This window comes from Schistocerca serialis, chromosome 3 (genome assembly GCF_023864345.2).
Source record: "Schistocerca serialis cubense isolate TAMUIC-IGC-003099 chromosome 3, iqSchSeri2.2, whole genome shotgun sequence".
NCBI classification, from domain to species: domain Eukaryota; kingdom Metazoa; phylum Arthropoda; class Insecta; order Orthoptera; family Acrididae; genus Schistocerca; species Schistocerca serialis.
This window is the reverse complement of record NC_064640.1, coordinates 58,071,178-58,091,951: the sequence shown is the minus strand read 5'-3', so window position 1 is coordinate 58,091,951 and position 20,774 is coordinate 58,071,178. Positions and strand designations below refer to the sequence as shown.

The 20,774-nt window shown below is 43.9% G+C and overlaps 1 protein-coding gene across 1 annotated transcript in view; it reads right to left on the bottom strand.

Annotated features, from left to right (window-relative positions):
* The window catches only part of LOC126471525 (dihydropyrimidine dehydrogenase [NADP(+)]), a 272,626-nt gene that overhangs the window by 45,053 nt on the left and 206,799 nt on the right, over nt 1-20,774 (bottom strand). Inside the window, exon 17 of the mRNA XM_050099748.1 lies at nt 9,391-9,621. Coding sequence (XP_049955705.1) covers nt 9,391-9,621 — 231 coding nt within the window. The remainder of the gene's footprint in view (nt 1-9,390; nt 9,622-20,774) is intronic.

Below are 20,774 nucleotides of genomic sequence, written 5' to 3'. Positions count from 1 at the left end.
ACCTATGACTAAGGAGGACGGCACATGTTTCTTTAATTCAATTTTCACTTGTCGGACGCCGTTGAGGACTTGGTACGTCTCGAAGGTGTTCCATTTTTCGGCCACGTGGCTAATTACCGTCCCATAAGGGCGGAAAGCTGAGGTAACGACGTCCGGTGGTACTTCGAAAGGGAGTTCGAAGACTCTTAGTGTGCGTAATCCTAGTCCAGCATGGTCAACAGTAACCTCTCCGATGTGACCATCGGAGTGTTTGAACTTGAGAGTGTTCGCGCATCTGTTCACAACTGCGTGACATAACTCGTCATCGACCATCTTGACGTAAACGACGCTGCTTGTGATGGATAGGTGGATACCGATGATGTGCTGTGTTGGTATTTGAACTTCGTCACGGATAAATCGTTCGACTTCAAAGGCTCGTGGTCGTGCGTAGTCGGGCTGGAAGCTGATCTTGATGGTAGCTTTTCTGTACGAATGAGCCATGGCGACTCAGTGTTAACGGACGCGAGTATTAGCTGCGGCGAGGAAGTAAACAAACTACGCGCGCTCGCGACTCTGCCGACGGGACCGCGACTCTGCGGACGGGACGTAAACAAGACGTCCTCGCCGCTCACCGGCCGAAAGCAGGAAACGAGTACCGTCCACCAAATACCACTATAGTTCAATTCATTTATCTTGGCGGTTCGCGCATGCCCACCCAGACGTGGGTGATTGCTGCTTTGCCAGTTGTACGCGCCAAGAGAAGAAGCGCCATAGTATAGTTCCCAAACTTACGTTTAGGGGGGAGCGCGCAGTTTATGAAGTAAAGCCACCACGGCCGCATTAAACCTTTCGCTGCTACAGAGACGTGCTCCCCGCATTCCGCGATGTGCGCGATTTTGTCATCATTGCACTGCTCGCCTGTGCAGACAAGACACATGCTATTTCGACTGCTTTGACACACTTTATCATTCGATTTCACAAGAACTATTTGGCCCAAAAATTTGATTTTTACACATCTTCTTGACTGATACCTCCCCCCCCCCCCCCCTTAATGACTTAATTTTGTTCCGAAGTTCAACGCAGTTATTGTGCAGCATTATATGTAGTAAACCATTGCACGAAATTTTGAAGAGTTTGCAGAGGTAAAAGTCCATAGCGTATACTTTCCGTATAGTCGATTTTAGTTGTCACTAGAAATTTCACAAAATTACATTCAAACGAATAAAATTCATGAAGTAAGACACTTCGATATTGTTTTTAAATAAAGAAAATATTTAGTACTGAACAAGGCTTGAACTCAGAACGTTTGGCTTGGCAGCCCTACACTTTAACTATTACGCTAACGCAGCTCGTCATTCAATATATCTCCCAACATATCACGCAAAATACCGACAAACACTGTTGGTATGACTATGAATTATTCACGTTTCGTCGAAGTACAATAGGAAATAAACAATCACCGTTGTTCTTTATTGCGAAAAAGCGGTTTGTGAGAATGATACAAACACCTTTTCTTGCTATCGCCTGAATTAGGAGGCTTATTGCTTGTTTGGTTTAATTAATTAATAGAATATGAAGCAATTGGTATAAAGAATGCTTTTTCCAAACTTTCTGTTAAAGAAAGTCTGCTATCAAGACACTGCTTTTGCTCAGTTACTTTATTTATGACTGAAGGTTTCTAAAACTGAAGGCACTCGTCCGTGCTCTGCACTGCAATCCAGCTTTGGCAACGTCGTTCTCTGTTCATTGGCTGACTGTGTTTTGTGACGTCAGATGCGCAGAACGAACCTAAACTCGGCCGCCGTCATAAATGACGCGCACTTTAATATCGCCTCAACACGTATAACAATGCCGACCCTGTAGACGAAGCGCCGAGATGCAAAAGAAGAAGACTGGCGCAGTTCTTTTCCTCTGTAAAGCGACCGTTAGAAAGTCTTATGGTCGCAGTAAGCGGAGAGAAAACTAATAATTACTGTGAAGTGCGCCGTTCTTAGCTGAATGGTCAATGTGCCCGAGTTCGATTCCCGACCAGTTCGGAGAGTTTCTCCGACCAGGGACCGGGTGTTGTATCGTGTTGTCCTCAAGATCATTTCATCATCATCGACAAGCAAGTAGCCCATTGTAGCGTTAACTGAAAAGGTTTGCAACTCGGCGGCCGAACTTTCCCAGGTGGGTCCTGGCCATCTCTACCATACGATCATTTCATTTTCAGTACTGTGAACTCAGTTTAGGCGACCAAGTTGATTCAATAACTAAAGATTGTTCCCAAAACTGGAGTACATCCATCAACGTAATTATGCTCATACATAGGCAACTGAAAAATGTTGGTTTCGGAAGTATGAAACAATAGACGTCCTGAAGCCTCTGAACTCAATGGATGTGAATATTTTCGAGCTATTGCGATCTTCGATCGGAAAACAACTAATTGTTCACTACACCACCTCAGCATTTCTCAAGGAATTAAAACTGTTTCTTTATGAAGAATTTTATAAAAGATTATTGACCACCATTAGGAATTTATTCGAATATGTGTCGATTCATAAAGAAGTATACACAACTGCTAAGACTCAAGCAACGCTAGTTGTTACAGAAGAACGAGAGAAGTGATTTAACAAGTGGAATGATGCACTCAAAGAGGATGATGGAAAGCAGAAAGAGAGATCAGGAACATTTCATGTACCTAACGGACAATAACGGGAATCTCATCACATATGGTGGTATGATTAAGAAACTTGGAAGTCTTAATTTGATGAGCTGTTGCATGTAAATTATATACGAGGTCTGTTTAAAAAATTCCGGAATATTCGTAATTTCGCGCCAATGGTGCGTTGGAGCGATATGCGGTTGGCATCCCTGCACATGCTTGTGTTTAATGTGTAACTGCTGTTTGTCTGTTAGTTCTTGTTCAGTGCTGTATTGAGTAGAACGTTGTGTAGCTCAGTTTACGAATTCCGAAACGGCGGAGTAAGGGAAGCAACGCGTCTGCATTAAATTTTACGCGAAACTCAAGAAAACCTTTACATGGACACAGCAAATGATGCAGGAGTCATACGGTGATGATTACTTAAGCCGTACTCGGTGTTACGAATGGTTCACACGGTTTAAGAATGGCTGGACAGAAGTTAAATATGACCCTCGTTCTGGACGCCCTTCGACGTCTACGGACGACACTCTTGTCGGAACGTTAGCGAAATTGTGCGTGCCAATCGAAGACTGGCTGTCCGAGAGATGGCAAAAGAATGTAACGCTTCAGTTGGATCATATCATGAAATCCTGACACAGCATCTTTGAGTGTATCGTGATGCCGCCAAGTTCGTCCCACGGTTCATGGGTCAAGACCACTCTTCGCCTCTTAGTCTGCGAAGAGCTTTTGATCGCACAAATGAGAACGAGATGTTCCTTAAGAGAATCATAACTTACGATGAGATATCGGTCTACGGTTATGATGTTGAGACCAAGGTTCAATCTTCACACTGGGTCTGGAAAGGTTCTCCCAGACAAAGAAAAACTCGGCAGGTCAGGTCAAATGTGGAAGACATGCTGACATATTTCTATGATTTTGAAAGATTAGTTCATCAGGAATTCGTGCCACTGGGACAAACTGCTAATCGACGGTAACATCGGGACGTGTTGCGACGGTTGCGAGAAAACGAGAGAAGGAAACGGCCTGAAATGTGGCGAGACAATTCATGACTTGCATCACGATAACGCGCCCGTACATTCATCGGTTTTGGTGTGTGACTATTCCAGAAAAAACGAAATTTCTTTGTTGCCTTCCTCCATACTCTCCAGACTTTTTTTTCTTTCCAAAGTCGATAACTCTGTTGAAAGGATGAAGATTTGAAACGATAGACGAGATCAAAGAAAATTGACGGACGGCGTTTCGCGCGATCCAGGAAGAGGAGTACCAAGACTGCTTCCGGAAGTGGAAACGGTGTTGGAAGCGATGTATCAATTGTGGAGGAGAATATTTCGGAGTAGACCATGCACGATAAGTAAAAGGTAATCGTAGAAAAATTTTGTGGACATAGTTCCAAAATTTTTTGAACAAACCTCGTACACCGTACACAAGAAGACAGTGTTGTATAACATCCATTTGACACAGACAATGGGACAGTCATAACTTGGAAACGCGTTTGAACATGGCTGGAAATATATTAAAACAGGAAAATCCGCTGGTGTTGATGAAATAACCGGAGAAATGATCAGAGCCATGGAAGTTGCGGGAAAATAATGGATCTACAGACACTTTTGTAAGATATGGAAAAAAGAGTTAGGAAAATAGGCATCATGATCCCAACATTCAAGAGAAATGGCAGGAAGAAAGGCTGTAATTGTAGAGGTATCACTTTAACACCTCAAGACGATAAAGTTTATGAAAGAATTATAGAGTTTAATATCAAACCACTGAGTGAATGAAACTCCTGGAAGAACAGTATGGATCCAGGAAGGGAAGCTGAATAGTTAATTTAATTTTTGCTCTACTCCAGTTAATGGAAAAATGCTACGAACACAACAGAGACCTGTGGATAGCCTTTCTGGATATAACGAAAGCTTTTGATGCTGGGAACAGAGAAAAATGTGGGAAACACAGAAGAAAATTGGAATACAGGATGACATGTTACGCAGGATTAAGAATTTGTACGATGACAGCCATAGAAAGGCCAAAAACATCTGTAGGAATCGCTGTAACATTTGACATGAAATGTGGGTTAAGCCAAGGTGGAGTTCTGTCCTCTTTTCATTACTGTGTTGAACGAGATCCAGGGAAAAGTACACTAAACAACCGAAGGTGAAAACGTGAAATCTATGTTGTTTTCTGATGACATATGTCTATGAGTTGACGCTTTAGAAGACCTTCAAGATCAAATAAACACCTGGGCAGAACCTGCTGAAGTAAGTGATCTCATTTTCAGCCAAGAGAAAAGTGAGGTAATTGTCATGAAGAGGTATGGACAACTAATGAGACATGTCGAAATGGAGGGGTATCGGCTACAGATGACCTATCATTTCAAATATCTTGCCAGTGTTGTCTCCGTTACTGGTTACACAGTGGACAACTAATGAGACATGTCGAAATGGAGGGGTATCGGCTACAGATGACCCATCATTTCAAATATCTTGCCAGTGTTGTCTCCGTTACTGGTTACACAGAGAAAGAAATCGCCCAGAGAATCCAAGCAGGTAGTAGCTTCTATCAAATTGTTAAAGATATGATATGGAACAAGAAAGTACCACTAAAATTTCTGAGAGTCATCTATGAAACCTATTACAGTCCGGTTCTGACATATGATTGTGAAGCATGGACCATCACAAGTAAAGACACCAGCAGAATTCAGGCAGCTGAGATGAGGTTTGTACGTAGCATGAGCTGAAAGACACGGAAGGACAGAATCAGAAATGTGGAAATCCAAAACAAGGTCCAGTTTTAAGACTTCAAGATAAAATAAACTTGCAGCGGCTGAGTTGGTATGGACGTATTCGACTGTAACGAATCATTACATTCCGCTATGTCAAAGGTAGAACTACTATGCCTGAAACAGAATGTATCTCTATGTGACGAATTAATATCTTTTTCCAATTCTGTATACTTTTTTAATAGAAAATGCTAAGTACGATAAGTCTTCTTCTTGTTGCTATTCCTTCTACATCTACATCTACATCTACATGATTACTCTGCAATTCACATTTAAGTGCTTGGCAGAGGGTTCATCGAACCACAATCATACTATCTCCCTACCATTCCACTCCCGAACAGCGCGCGGGAAAAACGAACACCTAAACCTTTCTGTTCGAGCTCTGATTTCTCTTATTTTATTTTGATGATCATTCCTACCTGTGTAGGTTGGGCTCAACAAAATATTTTCGCATTCGGAAGAGAAAGTTGGTGACTGAAATTTGGTAAATAGATCTCGCCGCGACGAAAAACGTCTTTGCTTTAATGACTTCCATCTCCACTCGTGTATCATATCTGCCACACTCTCCCCCCTACTACATGATAATACAAAACGAGCTGCCCTTTTTTGCACCCTTTCGATGTCCTCCGTCAATCCCACCTGGTAAGGATCCCACACCGCGCAGCAATATTCTAACAGAGGACGAACGAGTGTAGTGTAAGCTGTCTCTTTAGTGGACTTGTTGTATCTTCTAAGTGTCCTGCCAATGAAACGCAACCTTTGGCTCGCCTTCCCCACAATATTATCTATGTGGTCTTTCCAACTGAAGTTGTTCGTGATTTTTACACCCAGGTACTTAATTGAATTGACAGCCTTGAGAACTGTACTATTTATCGAGTAATCGAATTTCAACGGATTTCTTTTGGAACTCATGTGGATTCTTGTTGTTCCGACCGCCATCCTGTAAGGTCACGTATCTTTTACGTTCTGTAACCTTATTTGAATACTAACAGATATGAGCTTAAGTATGTTTTTATTATCTAATAATGTGATTGACGCCTTTTACTAATTATGTGTAAAGCTTATGTTAACGTTTCAGAATCTTAAATTCGTTGGAAGTCGCTGGTTTGGTAACGCAACATTCGCTCGCTATCGTTTATGCATTTTCATTTCTACAAGTCTAGCCTGCACTCTAATGTTTTCTACGAAGTCCGATTATGACTGCTATTATCTTGCAAATTATTTCATTGCATTGAAACTAAACATGAACACGGTCTTGTATCATCAAGAATTTCCGCTTTCCAACAGCGACTTCTAGGTCTGATGAGTTATTAACATGAAGGTAACATGTGTTTAATCAATTGAAGCAGTTACGCGAAGCAGAACTTGATTCTAGTTCATTATTCTAAAACTTAGGTTTTCATTAGTTTCTATTTCTCTTGCTGACGCTAGTGTGCTGTCATCTCGTTATTACTTTTAGTCTCGAAAACCCGTTAAAGAAATCCACACGGGTCGAAATAAAGCCAACGGATCCGATAGCACTGGTCTCAGTGGGATATTGGGCTTATGAACCTTAGGTAGGCAGCCCATATAATCTAGAAGGGTAAGCTTCCGTTTTGCAAAGATATTTTTTATATAGCGTGGAATGTAAGATCTCTTAATCGGGTAGGTAGGTTAGAAAATTTAAAAATGGAAATGGATAGGTTAAAGTTAGATATAGTGGGAATTAGTGAAGTTCGGTGGCAGGAGAACAAGACTTCAGGTCAGGTGAATACAGGGTTATAAATTCAAAATAAAATAGTGGTAATGTAGGAGTAGGTTTAATAAGGAATAAAAAAGAGGATCGCAGGTAGGCTACTACGAACAGGATAGTGTACGCATTATTGTAGCCAAGATAGACATGAAGCTCACGCCTACCACAGTAGTACAAGTTTATACGCCAACCAGCTCCGCAGATAGAATACTCTCTATTCTGAAGGTTGCAGGGGTAAAATACAGGGATCGAAAGGCTGTTTACAATTTGTACAGAAACCAGATGGCAGTAATAAGAGTCGAGGATCATGAAAGGAAAGTAGTGGTTGGGAAGGGAGTGAGACAGGGTGGTAGGCTATCCCCGATGTTATTCAATCTGTATATTGAGCAAGCAGTAAAGGAAACAAAAGAAAAATTTGGAGAATGAATTAAAATCCATGGAGAAGAAATAAAAACTTTGAGGTTTGCCGATGACATTGTAATTCTGTCGGAGACAGCAAAGGACCTGGAAGAGCAATTGAACGGAATGGAGAGTGTCTTGAAAGGAGGATATAAGATGAATATCAACAAAAGCAAAATGAGGATAATGGATGGTTCAAATGGCTCTAAGCACTATGGGACTTAACATCTGAGGTCATCAGTCCCCTGGACTTAGAACTACTTAAACCTAACTAACCTAAGGACATCACGGACATCCATGCCCGAGGCAGGATTCGAACCTGCGACCGTAGCAGCAGCGCGGTTCCGGACTGAAGCGCCTAGAACCGCTCGGCCACGGCGGCCGAAGAGGATAATGGAATGTAGTCGAATTAAATCAGGGGATGCTGAGGGAATCAGATTAGGCAATGAGACACTTAAAGTTGTAAATGAGTTTTGTTATTTGGGAAGCAAAATAACTGATGATGGTCGAAGTAGAGAGGATATAAAAGGTAGACTGCCAATGGCAAGGAAAGGGTTTCTGAAGAAGAGAAATTTGTTAACATCGAGTATAGATTTAAGAGTCAGGAAGTCTTTTCTGAAAGTACTAGTATGGAGTGAAGCCCCGTATGGAAGTAAAACATGGACGATATTCGGTTTAGATAAGAAGAGAATAGAAGCTTTCGAAATGTGGTGCTACAGAAGAATACTGAAGATTAGATGGCTAGTTCACGTAACTAATGAGGAGGTACTGAACAGAATTGGGGAGAAAAGGAATTTGTGGCACAACTTGACTAGAAGAAGGGATCGGTTGGTAGGATATGTTCTGAGGCATCAAGGAATCACCAATTTAGTACTGGAGGGCAGAGTGAAGGATAAAAATCGTAGAGGGAGTCCAAGAGATGAATACGCTAAGCAGATTCAGAAGGATGTAGGTTGCAGTAGTTACTTGGAGATGAAGAAGCTTCCACAGCATAGAGGAGCATGGAGAGCTGCATCAAACCAGTCTCTGAACTGAAGACCACAACAACAATAACAACAACAACAACAGGATCCTTTTTCAACTTTTATAAGTGGTAGGATCCAAGAGGTCACTGACGTTACTGCGGTAGTCTTCACTCTTCAACACAACGGTAACACTGCCTGTATCAGCGGTAAGTACGATAATATTCTTGTGCTCATCAATCTTCCGTAACTCATTCTTTTCTCCTTGAGACAAATTACTGCTAGGTGGCTAAGCTTTACGTAGTACCTTGGCTGTTTCTACCCTAATTTCATCGGCAGAATGTGATGGTAACAGACGAATTCCCGCTTCTATATTAGCTACAGTATCCTCCGTGGGAACCTTCAGTGGAGTAATTGCAAAATTTCCTCCTTTTGAGAGAACAGAAACGTCTTCCTTAGGTAGTTCTTTTCCGGACAAATTAATGACCGTACGGGAATTGTCTGTAACCGGTGTTTCCTGTCTGCCCTTCTGTAAATTGTCAAACTTTTTCTTCTGCCTATTAGAAGACAGTTCTGCACTACGTTCCATAAATCTAAATGTTTGCCTATCCACCTTATTCCAATCACAAAACTGTACTGTGTTGCTAATAAATAAATGGAGATTTAACAGATGACTGATAGGTACCGCGAGTCCTCGACGTGTTTGATGAATCTGGTCCCGGCCTAGCAGTCAGTCGTTGGCTAATCTCGGGAGATGTTGGCAATGAAACGTCACGAGGAAGAATTTCTACTGTTCGACCACGGCATCTTAGCTCGGAAGTTTTAATTAATGAAGATGCAGGCCGTGGAAGCCTACACGTTATGATTCCAGCGTGTTAGCTTGTAGAAGATTGCCTCTCACCTCGTCCACGACGGCGACGACTTGCTTGGTGTTGTCGAGAGCCTTGTAGGCGCCGATGTGTGGCAGCGCCTGCCCCACGATATCCTGGACGCTGGGCACCGGCTTACGCGGTTGATGCGCAGGCCTCAGCGGCTCGGAGGGTTTGCTTGCACCCAGGGGCTCCTGCTTCCTCTTCATCTCCGCTATGATCTCCTCTCGTCTCTGTAGATGCTCGCCGAATTGAGGCAAATTCTGCAAGCAGGAAATGAACAAGATGTATCAAAAAGAATCATCCGACTTGGCACGACTATATTTCTGAAACTAATAAACGTATACAAAGAATTTTGTTTCTTCATGAATGGGAAACTCAAAAAAAATTTTTTTTCATACCTTCTCATAGATGTTCAATATGCCCCTCTTGAGATGCACACCATATGTCAATGTTCCCATACTGCAGCGAGCATGTCTTGAGCTACAGTTCCACAGCTGCTGTTATGCGATGTCTCAGTTTGTTCATTGTTGTTGGTAAGGGTGTAAGACATCGTGGTCTCCTGACCTTCATTGCTTACATATTCCACCCTCACAATCATATTCCGCACATCAAGATGCTTCATTCGAACCCAAACTCGATAAGATAAAGTCAGTGCTGTATGAATTCATGTAAACGATATGCAAATAACAAGTAAGCGCACCGTGGTTGAAATACTCGAGGGTGGCGTACACACATACATTCCAGACACGACCATCACAAGAGCTTTTGGTTCGAGAGAGTCAGACCACACGCTGGGAGACCGGTCCCTTCAGAGGACGAGTCAACCTCGACTGCCTGTGGAGCAGACAGCGTTTGCCCAAGTGAAAGGAAGAACGACCTCGTGTTTGGCATAAAAGCAAATTCCACTACTTTGTGTGGGAGCGCACATTCTTTACAAATATAGCACGTAGTTTCAGAGATTTTCACAGGGAGACAGCAAACGCCAAACGCCGATGCTACAGATTTCCGGATTGGTCGCCTTAAACGAAACGTCATTCTCCCGTTTTAGAAGAGCAATGCTGATTGGCAGACGATATTCTGATGCCTTGAGCTGAAGGAGTAATGGAAGAGACTGAAAGATATACCCCTTCACGTCTGGCGTGGAGAGGGGCCGTTCCATTGTCGCTCTTGGAGCGAGAACACGTAACGAGAGCGTGAGCGCTCGTACGTGTACTCAAAGAGCGAGGAACAAGTGTCTCCTCAGTACTTCACTGGGAGAGCACTTCTGTCGAGAGCGAATCAGAGTGTGACTCTGTATTGAGTCCTTGCGATTAAGCGTTGTTCATTGTGTTGGCTGCCACACTTATTGTGCGGTGTGAACGGACAGAGTTATAGTTAAACGACTGCGAACGAATTTTTGAGTGGCATCGCAGTGGACTGGTTATCTGACCGGTGTACCACGCCAATAGTTAGACTAGGGGCGAGTAAGAGTCCTTGACTTCATCAAGGCGTAGGGAGAGTTTGATTGGCGAAGGTCAATCCAGATAGAATGAGAGTTATCTTATATGTCAGCGGCGAGCGGCGCAGACAGCAGTCATCGCAGCTTACAGTATTGTGCGCTACAGCTCTTGCGAGCCCCGTATTTCCTCCACAACAGTACACTTCACTGCATTTCACACACGACAGCCTCGACCGTACCTAGCAACATTCTAACAGATAATTATTCAAGTTGAGTAGGGCAGCTCTCAGCCATTCTGACAAGTCAATAACAATCTTAAACTTTGTATAGAAATTTCATTGGCGAATCCTATCCTTAAGAGGTAACTTCACATTCCGAAAAGAACCCCGAAATAACTTTTTCAGTTCATAACTAAAAGTGCCATTATAATTTCTCAGAATTTTTGCAAAATAAATAATAATTTTCGTTAGCTTCGTGTTTTTCTTACACTAACTAGCACTACTCCAGTACCCAAGTATCCCATTAGTTACGTAAGAAATTTTGTGAATTTCTGTGTCATTTCCTTACAGCGGACGACTCGAGAAGATATTTATTGCTGAAAGTTTTTCAGGCATTTCTCTTTAGAACGTTAGGAGCGTCTGTCTGACTTCTGCAGTAGTGTGGGGGTGGAAATTGCATCTTGCAGGAGCCACAGGGTAAAGGGTACATCTCAGATTAATCCATTGCGCAGAATGACAGAATAGCACCCACACGTCACCACAGAAGGGGGCACATAAACAGAGTCTTTTATAAACTCCCCACAAGAAATAATCACATACTGTCAAGTCCGGTGACCTTGGAGGCCAGTAATGTAAGGCTGAATCATTTGGTCCTGTGCGACCGATGCATCGTTCAGTAATCCTTTGATTTAAAAATTCCCGCACTTCCAGGTGCCATTGTGGCGGGAACCATGCGAACCTCGAGAGCTTTGTCTTTCCAACGGTACGTTTTTCACGCACATATCTCAAATAACATAATAATTATGATTTTTTAAAAATCGGATGATTCCTTTTGATACAGCCTGTACTCCGTAGCTGTTTATAAAGGCAGTATCAGGTTGGCCTCTGAAATATTTTAATAACCAATTTAAAGCATAACAATTTAAGGCATTTTGTAAAGAACAAAGACCAAGATGTTGATCGAACAGAAAATACGTCGTAGAGCTGAGTCACGTACAACAAGCGGTAATACTGACAATCCCTAGAGCAAACTCTGGTGGAATTTGCAGATGCAGGAGAGAAGAAACAATCTTCTGAAGCATCCATACTGTGGTCATTCGCCCGTTCAAATTTGCTATGGTTAAGTCATATGTAAAAAAATTACTGCTCGATGGCATCCTAATGTGTTAGAATCGATGTAGTAGGGATATGATTGAGTGAATTAACAGACGTTTTCTGTGACTAAAATTGGATGGCCGCCCTCAAATTAAAGGTATACTGGATAGTGCGTTGACCATTCGGTTTGTGTGGTAGAGAGAAGTGGGAATCGCCAATAAGCGCCGAACCACCTCCACGCGCTAAGGAAATCCAGAAACAACGCTATTAGTTGGTGGAGGTTACGCTACTGGATTCCGTAACGATCTGCATGGTCAGACACTTGACTGGTGTAACAGCCAACGCACAGTGCATGCAATAGTGAAGGAACGTAATTTTTGATCTGTGGCTTTCCCAGCGTATATAATACACTCCTGGAAATGGAAAAAAGAACGCATTGACACCGGTGTGTCAGACCCACCATACTTGCTCCGGACACTGCGAGAGGGCTGTACAAGCAATGATCACACGCACGGCACAGCGGACACACCAGGAAACGCGGTGTTGGCCGTCGAATGGCGCTAGCTGCGCAGCATTTGTGCACCGCCGCCGTCAGTGTCAGCCAGTTTGCCGTGGCATATGGAGCTCCATCGCAGTCTTTAACACTGGTAGCATGCCGCGACAGCGTGGACGTGAACCGTATGTGCAGTTGACGGACTTTGAGCGAGGGCGTATAGTGGGCATGCGGGAGGCCGGGTGGACGTACCGCCGAATTGCTCAACACGTGGGCCGTGAGGTCTACACAGTACATCGATGTTGTCGCCAGTGGTCGGCGGAAGGTGCACGTGCCCGTCGACCTGGGACCGGACCGCAGCGACGCACGGATGCACGCCAAGACCGTAGGATCCTACGCAGTGCCGTAGGGGACCGCACCGCCACTTCCCAGCAAATTAGGGACACTGTTGCTCCTGGGGTATCGGCGAGGACCATTCGCAACCGTCTCCATGAAGCTGGGCTACGGTCCCGCACACCGTTAGGCCGTCTTCCGCTCACGCCCCAACATCGTGCAGCCCGCCTCCAGTGGTGTCGCGACAGGCGTGAATGGAGGGACGAATGGAGACGTGTCGTCTTCAGCGATGAGAGTCGCTTCTGCCTTGGTGCCAATGATGGTCGTATGCGTGTTTGGCGCCGTGCAGGTGAGCGCCACAATCAGGACTGCATACGACCGAGGCACACAGAGCCAACACCCGGCATCATGGTGTGGGGAGCGATCTCCTACACTGGCCGTACACCACTGGTGATCGTCGAGGGGACACTGAATAGTGCACGGTACATCCAAACCGTCATCGAACCCATCGTTCTACCATTCCTAGACCGGCAAGGGAACTTGCTGTTCCAACAGGAAAATGCACGTCCGCATGTATCCCGTGCCACCCAACGTGCTCTAGAAGGTGTAAGTCAACTACCCTGGCCAGCAAGGTCTCCGGATCTGTCCCCCATTGAGCATGTTTGGGACTGGATGAAGCGTCGTCTCACGTGGTCTGCACGTCCAGCACGAACGCTGGTCCAACTGAGGCGCCAGGTGGAAATGGCATGGCAAGCCGTTCCACAGGACTACATCCAGCATCTCTACGATCGTCTCCATGGGAGAATAGCAGCCTGCATTGCTGCGAAAGGTGGATATACACTGTACTAGTGCCGACATTGTGCATGCTCTGTTGCCTGTGTCTATGTGTCTGTGGTTCTGTCAGTGTGATCATATGATGTATCTGACCCCAGGAATGTGTCAATAAAGTTTCCCCTTCCTGGGACAATGAATTCACGGTGTTCTTATTTCAATTTCCAGGAGTGTAGTTCTTTCTGTACACCAGCTTAACGCGTGCAGAAGATTACTACGAGGACGTCAGAAAACAACGTATGGATGTAATAAAAGACACATGAGTGTTATAAATGTACTGTTAGAAAATTTTGATAGTTGAATTTATCTAATGAGGAGCATAACGTGGAAGATTATAATACAACGACGCGCAGCTACAAATTACGGAAAGCAAACTGGGAACTGTTGCATTGTGAGTTCAAGATACGGCAGACAGATGGAGTACGATTGTACTTGTATTTTTGTGAACAAAAATGACGAAGAGCTCGTAGACGCCATACAAGTGGCAATGAACAGAAGAATTTTAGTAACAAGTTAGTACAGAAGGAAAATCAAAACACTATAGAGCAGAGTCCTGCCCAGCATCTAACTAAAGATTCCCACAGGGCTCTTTGTGTGGACCAGTGTTCTGGGATATTTGTCTGGAAACTCTATTACAGAAAGTAGGCGAACTATCAAAAGGATTCACGGCCCACGCAGACGACTTGACAGTAGTAACAAGAAACCGCAGGTCAAAATTAGAAGAAAATTGTCAGTGTGTTGTGTCGTTGATTCATACTAGGTGCTCAGAAAAAACTGAAAATAGCTAGGAACAAAACGTTATACATTGTGCTCCAAGGGTATCTGTCATGGATAAGAAATCCAACAATAAGAAAAACCAATAATTTGGTTCACATATATGCGGTAACGAGGTACTTGAGTTGTACGTAAAACACTCACACACATTTCAAAATTGTCTGCCAACGAGTTCTTAGCCTCGTAAACAAAATTGCAGAAATTCACCTGCGTAAGTTCCACCTACGCTTAAAAAATACCAGACTGCATCATGATACTATTCTTGACCCAACTGTAGATTACACTGCAAGTACGTGGGCGCATTAGATAAGACTAGTTGCACCTAAGCAAGCCCTACGCGAAGTGCATATTTATACGATTTACAGAATGTATACAGGAACACTTCTGCGGAAGCTCTTTTCATCATGTTAGGAATAATGTCTCTTAGGGGAGTTAGAAAGAAGGGAGCGCAATACTGGTTTCGAAGAAGACAAACAGAAAAATTGTCCAAGATATTAGGGAAAAGAGCGAACCCCAGGGAAGAAATCGCTCCGTGCATTATGATAGAATCACAGGAGGACTGGAATCCAGGTACAACGGGTCGTCGGGTCTATGAGTTCTTTCCCTATATTAAGGGGAGACATAAGAGTAATTAAATCGTACCCTTTAGAGGTGTGATCCATTTTCTTGTAAGTCATGGATGGGCCTTATCTTATGCATCTGGATAATATAGGAAGACGACTTAACGGTAGCTTTCTGTGGAGAAACTGGAACAGTGGACCATGTTGTTCGCCAATGTATTCACTTAACGATACGTATTGCATAAAAGCCTTGTGAGACGTGGTGGTCATATTTTGCACTTATAATAAGACGCTCGTTTTATTTTATTTCTTTTAGCCTTACGCATTTCCTGTCGATGCAAACTATCGCATCCAAATAATCGTATTAATGGTAAGCGCTGCTGCACAGCGGAATAAATTTATTGTACAAGCTTAAAATTTTATTAAAATTCCACCAGACAAGCTCAGAACGGAGTAGTTTGGAGCTGAACTGATGTGCCAATCATTATATCAGTATAGCCTATCTCCAAAGTTAGAGACTTCGAGAACAGGACAGGCAAAAACGCAAAATACTATGGGCTACTTAGCAATGCACTGTGTCGTAACATTATGTAGTTCCGCATCTGAGCACCGCTAGAAAGTCAAACGTTGACAGCAGATCGAGCTCGAATCATTACAGAAATAACCACAGCAAGGCAAGGGGCGCTAACAGGTCCGATAAATGGGGACAAACAAGCTCTTGTACTCAGAGCCACTGGCTCATAGGTGGGAGTTCGGTTCCTATGAAAAACGCAACTTTCGGAGGAAGTCCGTGTCGAAGAACCAGTGAGAAGGACCATCAAACGTGATAGTACTCATTTATCCTCCTTACACGAGGCATCACAACAACGTTTCACCAGGCAACGCCGGTCTACTGCTATTTGAGTATGAGAAATCGGTTGGAAACTTTCCTCATGTCAGCACGTTGTAGGTGTCGCCACCGGCGCCAGCCTTGTGTGAATGCTCTGAAAAGCTAATCATTTGCATATCACAGCATCTTCTTCCTGTCGGTTAAATTTCGCGTCTGTAGCAAGTCATCTTCGTGGTGTAGCAATTTTAATGGCCAGTAGTGTACATCTTGCGGACTAGTGTACATCTTGCGGACTGAGCTTGCCTTGGCCAGCTGTGCACGCAGTGTGGGCAGCGAGCGGCGGCAACGACGTGCTGACGAGGCGTCAGCATTTCTTCGCGCTACGTGCTCCCCGGGCTCGGCTGCTGCCAGCAGCTTTGAAGAAGCTAAGCCTCTGTACACTTTACTCGACCAATAAACGCATTTACAGATAACGCTCTGTCACTGACACCTCTGGACCACTGGGCTACTCACACTCACACTTCGCTTGACTTCCCAATTACAAAGCGATTCCAGATTCGCGTCGTAACATTGGCGTCAGGGAGTGGTGCTAGCACGTAACAAAGCAAACGATTAAGTTGGACACGATACTTTGTATCAACACGATGTTGTTCCTTGAGAATGGCGTAAAGGCATAATGCCAAAGTGGTTCAAATGACTCTAAGCACTTTGGGACTTAACATCTGTGGTCATCAGTCCCCTAGACTTACAACTACTTAAAGCTAACTAACCCAAGGACATCACACACACCCATGCACGAGGCAGGATTCGAACCTGTGAACGTAGCAGCAGCGCGGTTCCGTACTGAAGCGCTTAGAACTTCTCGGTCACATGGGCCGGCAGCATAATGCTAAAACGATTAAGGATGAGAGAAATAAAATAAATACTTGCGGTCCAAGACGAGCGTTTTGTTATAAGTATTCACTTCAGAGACGTCGTGTAGTACGAAAGAGTTGAAATAGGGGATGAAATAATATACAACATCATACGGGGAGAATCATTATGACGTAAGTTCAATACAATATTTAAAAAAATATCTAAGAGAATCCTGGAGATTTATCTTAAATAAAAAGAGAGTAGAACATATGAGTCACCCTAAAGAACGAATCATATAAATGAATATGGGAGTAGTAGAAGATTGCGGCGAATATACACTCCTGGCCATTAAAATTGCTACACCAAGAAGAAATGCAGATGATAAACATTGGACAAATGTATTATACTAGGACTGACATGTGATTACATTTTCACGCAATTTGGGTGCATAGATCCTGAGAACTCAGTACCCTGAGCAACCACGTCTGGCCGTAATAACGGCCTTGATACGCCTGGGGATTGAGTCAAACAGAGCTTGGATGGCGTGTACAGGTACAGCTGCCCATGCAGCTTCAACACGATACCACAGTTCATCAAGAGTAGTGACTGGCGTATCGTGACGAGCCAGTTGCTCGGCCACCATTGACCAGATCTGGAGAATGTGCTGGCCAGGGCAGCAGTCGAACATTTTCCGTATCCAGAAAGGCCCGTACAGGACCTGCAACATGCGGTCGTGCATTATCCTGCTGAAATGTAGGGTTTCACAGGGATCGAATGAAGGGTAGAGCCACGGGTCGTAACACATCTGAAATGTGACGTCCACTGTTCAAAGTGCTGTCAGTGCGAACAAGAGGTGAACGAGACGTGTGACCAACGGCACCCCATACCATCACGCTGGGTGATACGCCAGTATGGCGATGACGAATACACGCTTCCAATGTGAGTTCACCGCGATGTCGCCAAACACGGATGCGATCATCATGATGCTGTAAACAGAACCTGGATTCATCCGAAAAAATGACGTTTTGCCATTCGTGAACCCAGGTTCGTCGTTGAGTACACTATCGCAGGCGCTCCTGTCTGTGATGCAGCGTCAGGGGTAACCGCAGCCATGGTCTGCGAGCTGATAGTCCGTGTTGTTGCAAACGTCGTCTAACTGTTCGTGCAGATGGTTGTCGTCTTGCAAACGTCCCCATCTGTTGGCTCAGCAATCGAGACGTGGCTGCACGATCCGTTACAGCCATGCGTATAAGATGCCTGTCATCTCGACTGGTAATAATACGAGTCCGTTGGGGTCCAGCACGGCGTTCGGTATTACCCTCCTGAACCCACCGATTCCATATTCTGCTAACAGTCATTGGAACTCGACCAATGCGAGCAGCAATGTCGCGATACGATAAACCGCAATCGCGATATGCGAGAATCCGACCTTTATCAAAGTCGGAAACGTGATGGTACGCATTTCTCCTCCTTACACGAGGCATCACAACAACGTTTCACCAGGCAACGCCTGTCAACTGCTATTTGTGTATGAGAAATCGTTTGGAAACTTTCCTCATGTCAGCACGTTGTAGGTGTCGCCACAGGCGCCAACCTTGCGTGAATGCTCTGAAAAGCTTATTATTTACATATCACAGCATCGTATTTCTGTCGGTTAAATTTCCCGTCTGTAGCACGTCATCTTCGTGTTGTAGCAATTTTAATGGCCAGTAGTGTGTGTACTAAACTGTATGTTTGGGAGTGCCAGGAGTTGTGTAGACATCGAGGCTGTCCTCCGCGACATGTTGTAGTACGGCTACAACAAGCAGAACACTGGATATTCTCCACGGTGCAGCGTGCGTCCGTCCTGGATTCCTCGAGTAATTATGAAGATCTCCTTAGCAGAGGACGTAGGCGCTGATGATGGCACAGAGTGGGAGTGTTGGAACGTTAAACAAGTATGAAGCCATTCGACGTCAGTGGAAGCTTTTAAAGAAATGTTGTGTTCATGTAATGAGGTGTCTTTAGCTTGGTCAGTGTCTCCCCTATCCGAGGAACACTATGCTAACGCCGGACGCCGAAAAGCACTTTTCTAGTCCAGTCCATTTAACAAAATTAAACTCGTCATACGGAAGAAAGTAATAATTATTATTACTATTATAACATATGTAGTTGTCTGTAACCTAAGAAACGAAAGGACCGACGTCTTAAGTAATAAGTAGTTAAGGTAGTATGTAGTTAAATTTCGTTAGGAAATGAAATATTTCTGTAAAAACTGTTATTAAGTGAAATTATAAAATAATATTTATAATTCAAGACGAATTCATTATCGGTGACCGTTGAGAATAAGAAGTCGATGTGACTTCAACGTCATCATCTATTCCCCTTCACGGTAAGACGTGCATTAAAAAGGACAAGGACACTTTTAACTATTCGAGCAGAATAGTCATTAGATACAACAAAGTAAGTCATTGATATTACTGTGCAAGAAATGAGAGAACAATATTTTAATTGTAACTTATTTCTTATTACTACACTACATCTACATCTACATCTACATGACTACTCTGCAATTCACATTTAAATGCTTGGCAGAGGTTTCATCGAACCACAATCATACTATCTCTCTTCCATTCCACTCCCGAACAGCGCGCGGGAAAAACGAACACCTAAACCTTTCTGTTCGAGCTCTGATTTCTCTTATTTTATTTTGATGATCATTCCTACCTATGTAGGTTGGGCTCAACAAAATATTTTCGCATTCGGAAGAGAAAGGTGGTGACTGAAATTTCGTAAATAGATCTCGCCGCGACGAAAAACGTCTTTGCCTTAATGACTTCCATCCCAACTCGCGTATCATATCTGTCACACTCTCTCCCCTATTACGTGATAATACAAAACGAGCTGCCCTTTTTTGCACCCTTTCGATGTCCTCCGTCAATCCCACGTGGTAAGGATCCCACACCGCGCAGCAATATTCTAACAGAGGACGAACGAGTGTAGTGTAAGCTGTCTCTTTAGTGGACTTGTTGTATCTTCTAAGTGTCCTGCCAATGAAACGCAACCTTTGGCTCGCCTTCCCCACAATATTATCTATGTGGTCTTTCCAACTGAAATTGTTCGTAATTTTAGCACCCAGGTACTTAGGTGAATTGACAGCCTTGAGAATTGTACTATTTATCGAGTAATCGAATTCCAACGGATTTCTTTTGGAACTCATGTGGATCACCTCACACTCTTCGTTATTTAGCGTCAACTGCCACCTGCCACACCATACAGCAATCTTTTCTAAATCGCTTTGCAACTGATACTGGTCTTCGGATGACCTTACTAGACGGTAAATTACAGCATCATCTGCGAACAACCTAAGAGAACTGGTCAGATTGTCACCCAGGTCATTTATATACATCAGGAACAGCAGAGGTCCCAGGACGCTTCCCTGGGGAACACCTGATATCACTTCAGTTTCACGCCATGATTTTCCGTCTATTACTACGAACTGAGACCTTCCTGACAGGAAATCACGAATCCAGTCGCACAACTGAGACGATACCCCATAGGTCCGCAGCTTGATTAGAAGTCGCTTGTGAGCAACGGTGTCAAAAGCTTTCCGGAAATCTAGAAATACGGAATCAACTTGAGAGCCCCTGTCGATAGCGGCCATTACTTCGTGCGAATAAAGAGCTAGCTGCGTTGCACAAGAACGACGTTTTCTGAAACCATGCTGATTACGTATCAATAGATCGTTCCCTTCGAGGTGATTCATAATGTGTGAATACAGAGTATGCTACAAAATCCTACTGCAAACCGACGTCAATGATATAGGTCTGCAGTTCGATGGATTACTCCTACTACCCTTCTTAAACACTGGTGCGACCTGCGCAATTTTCCAATCTGTAGGTACAGATCTACTGGCCATTAAAATTGCTACACCACGAAGAAGACGTGCTACAGACGCGAAATTTAACCGACAGGAAGAAGATGCTGTGATATGCAAATGATTAGCTT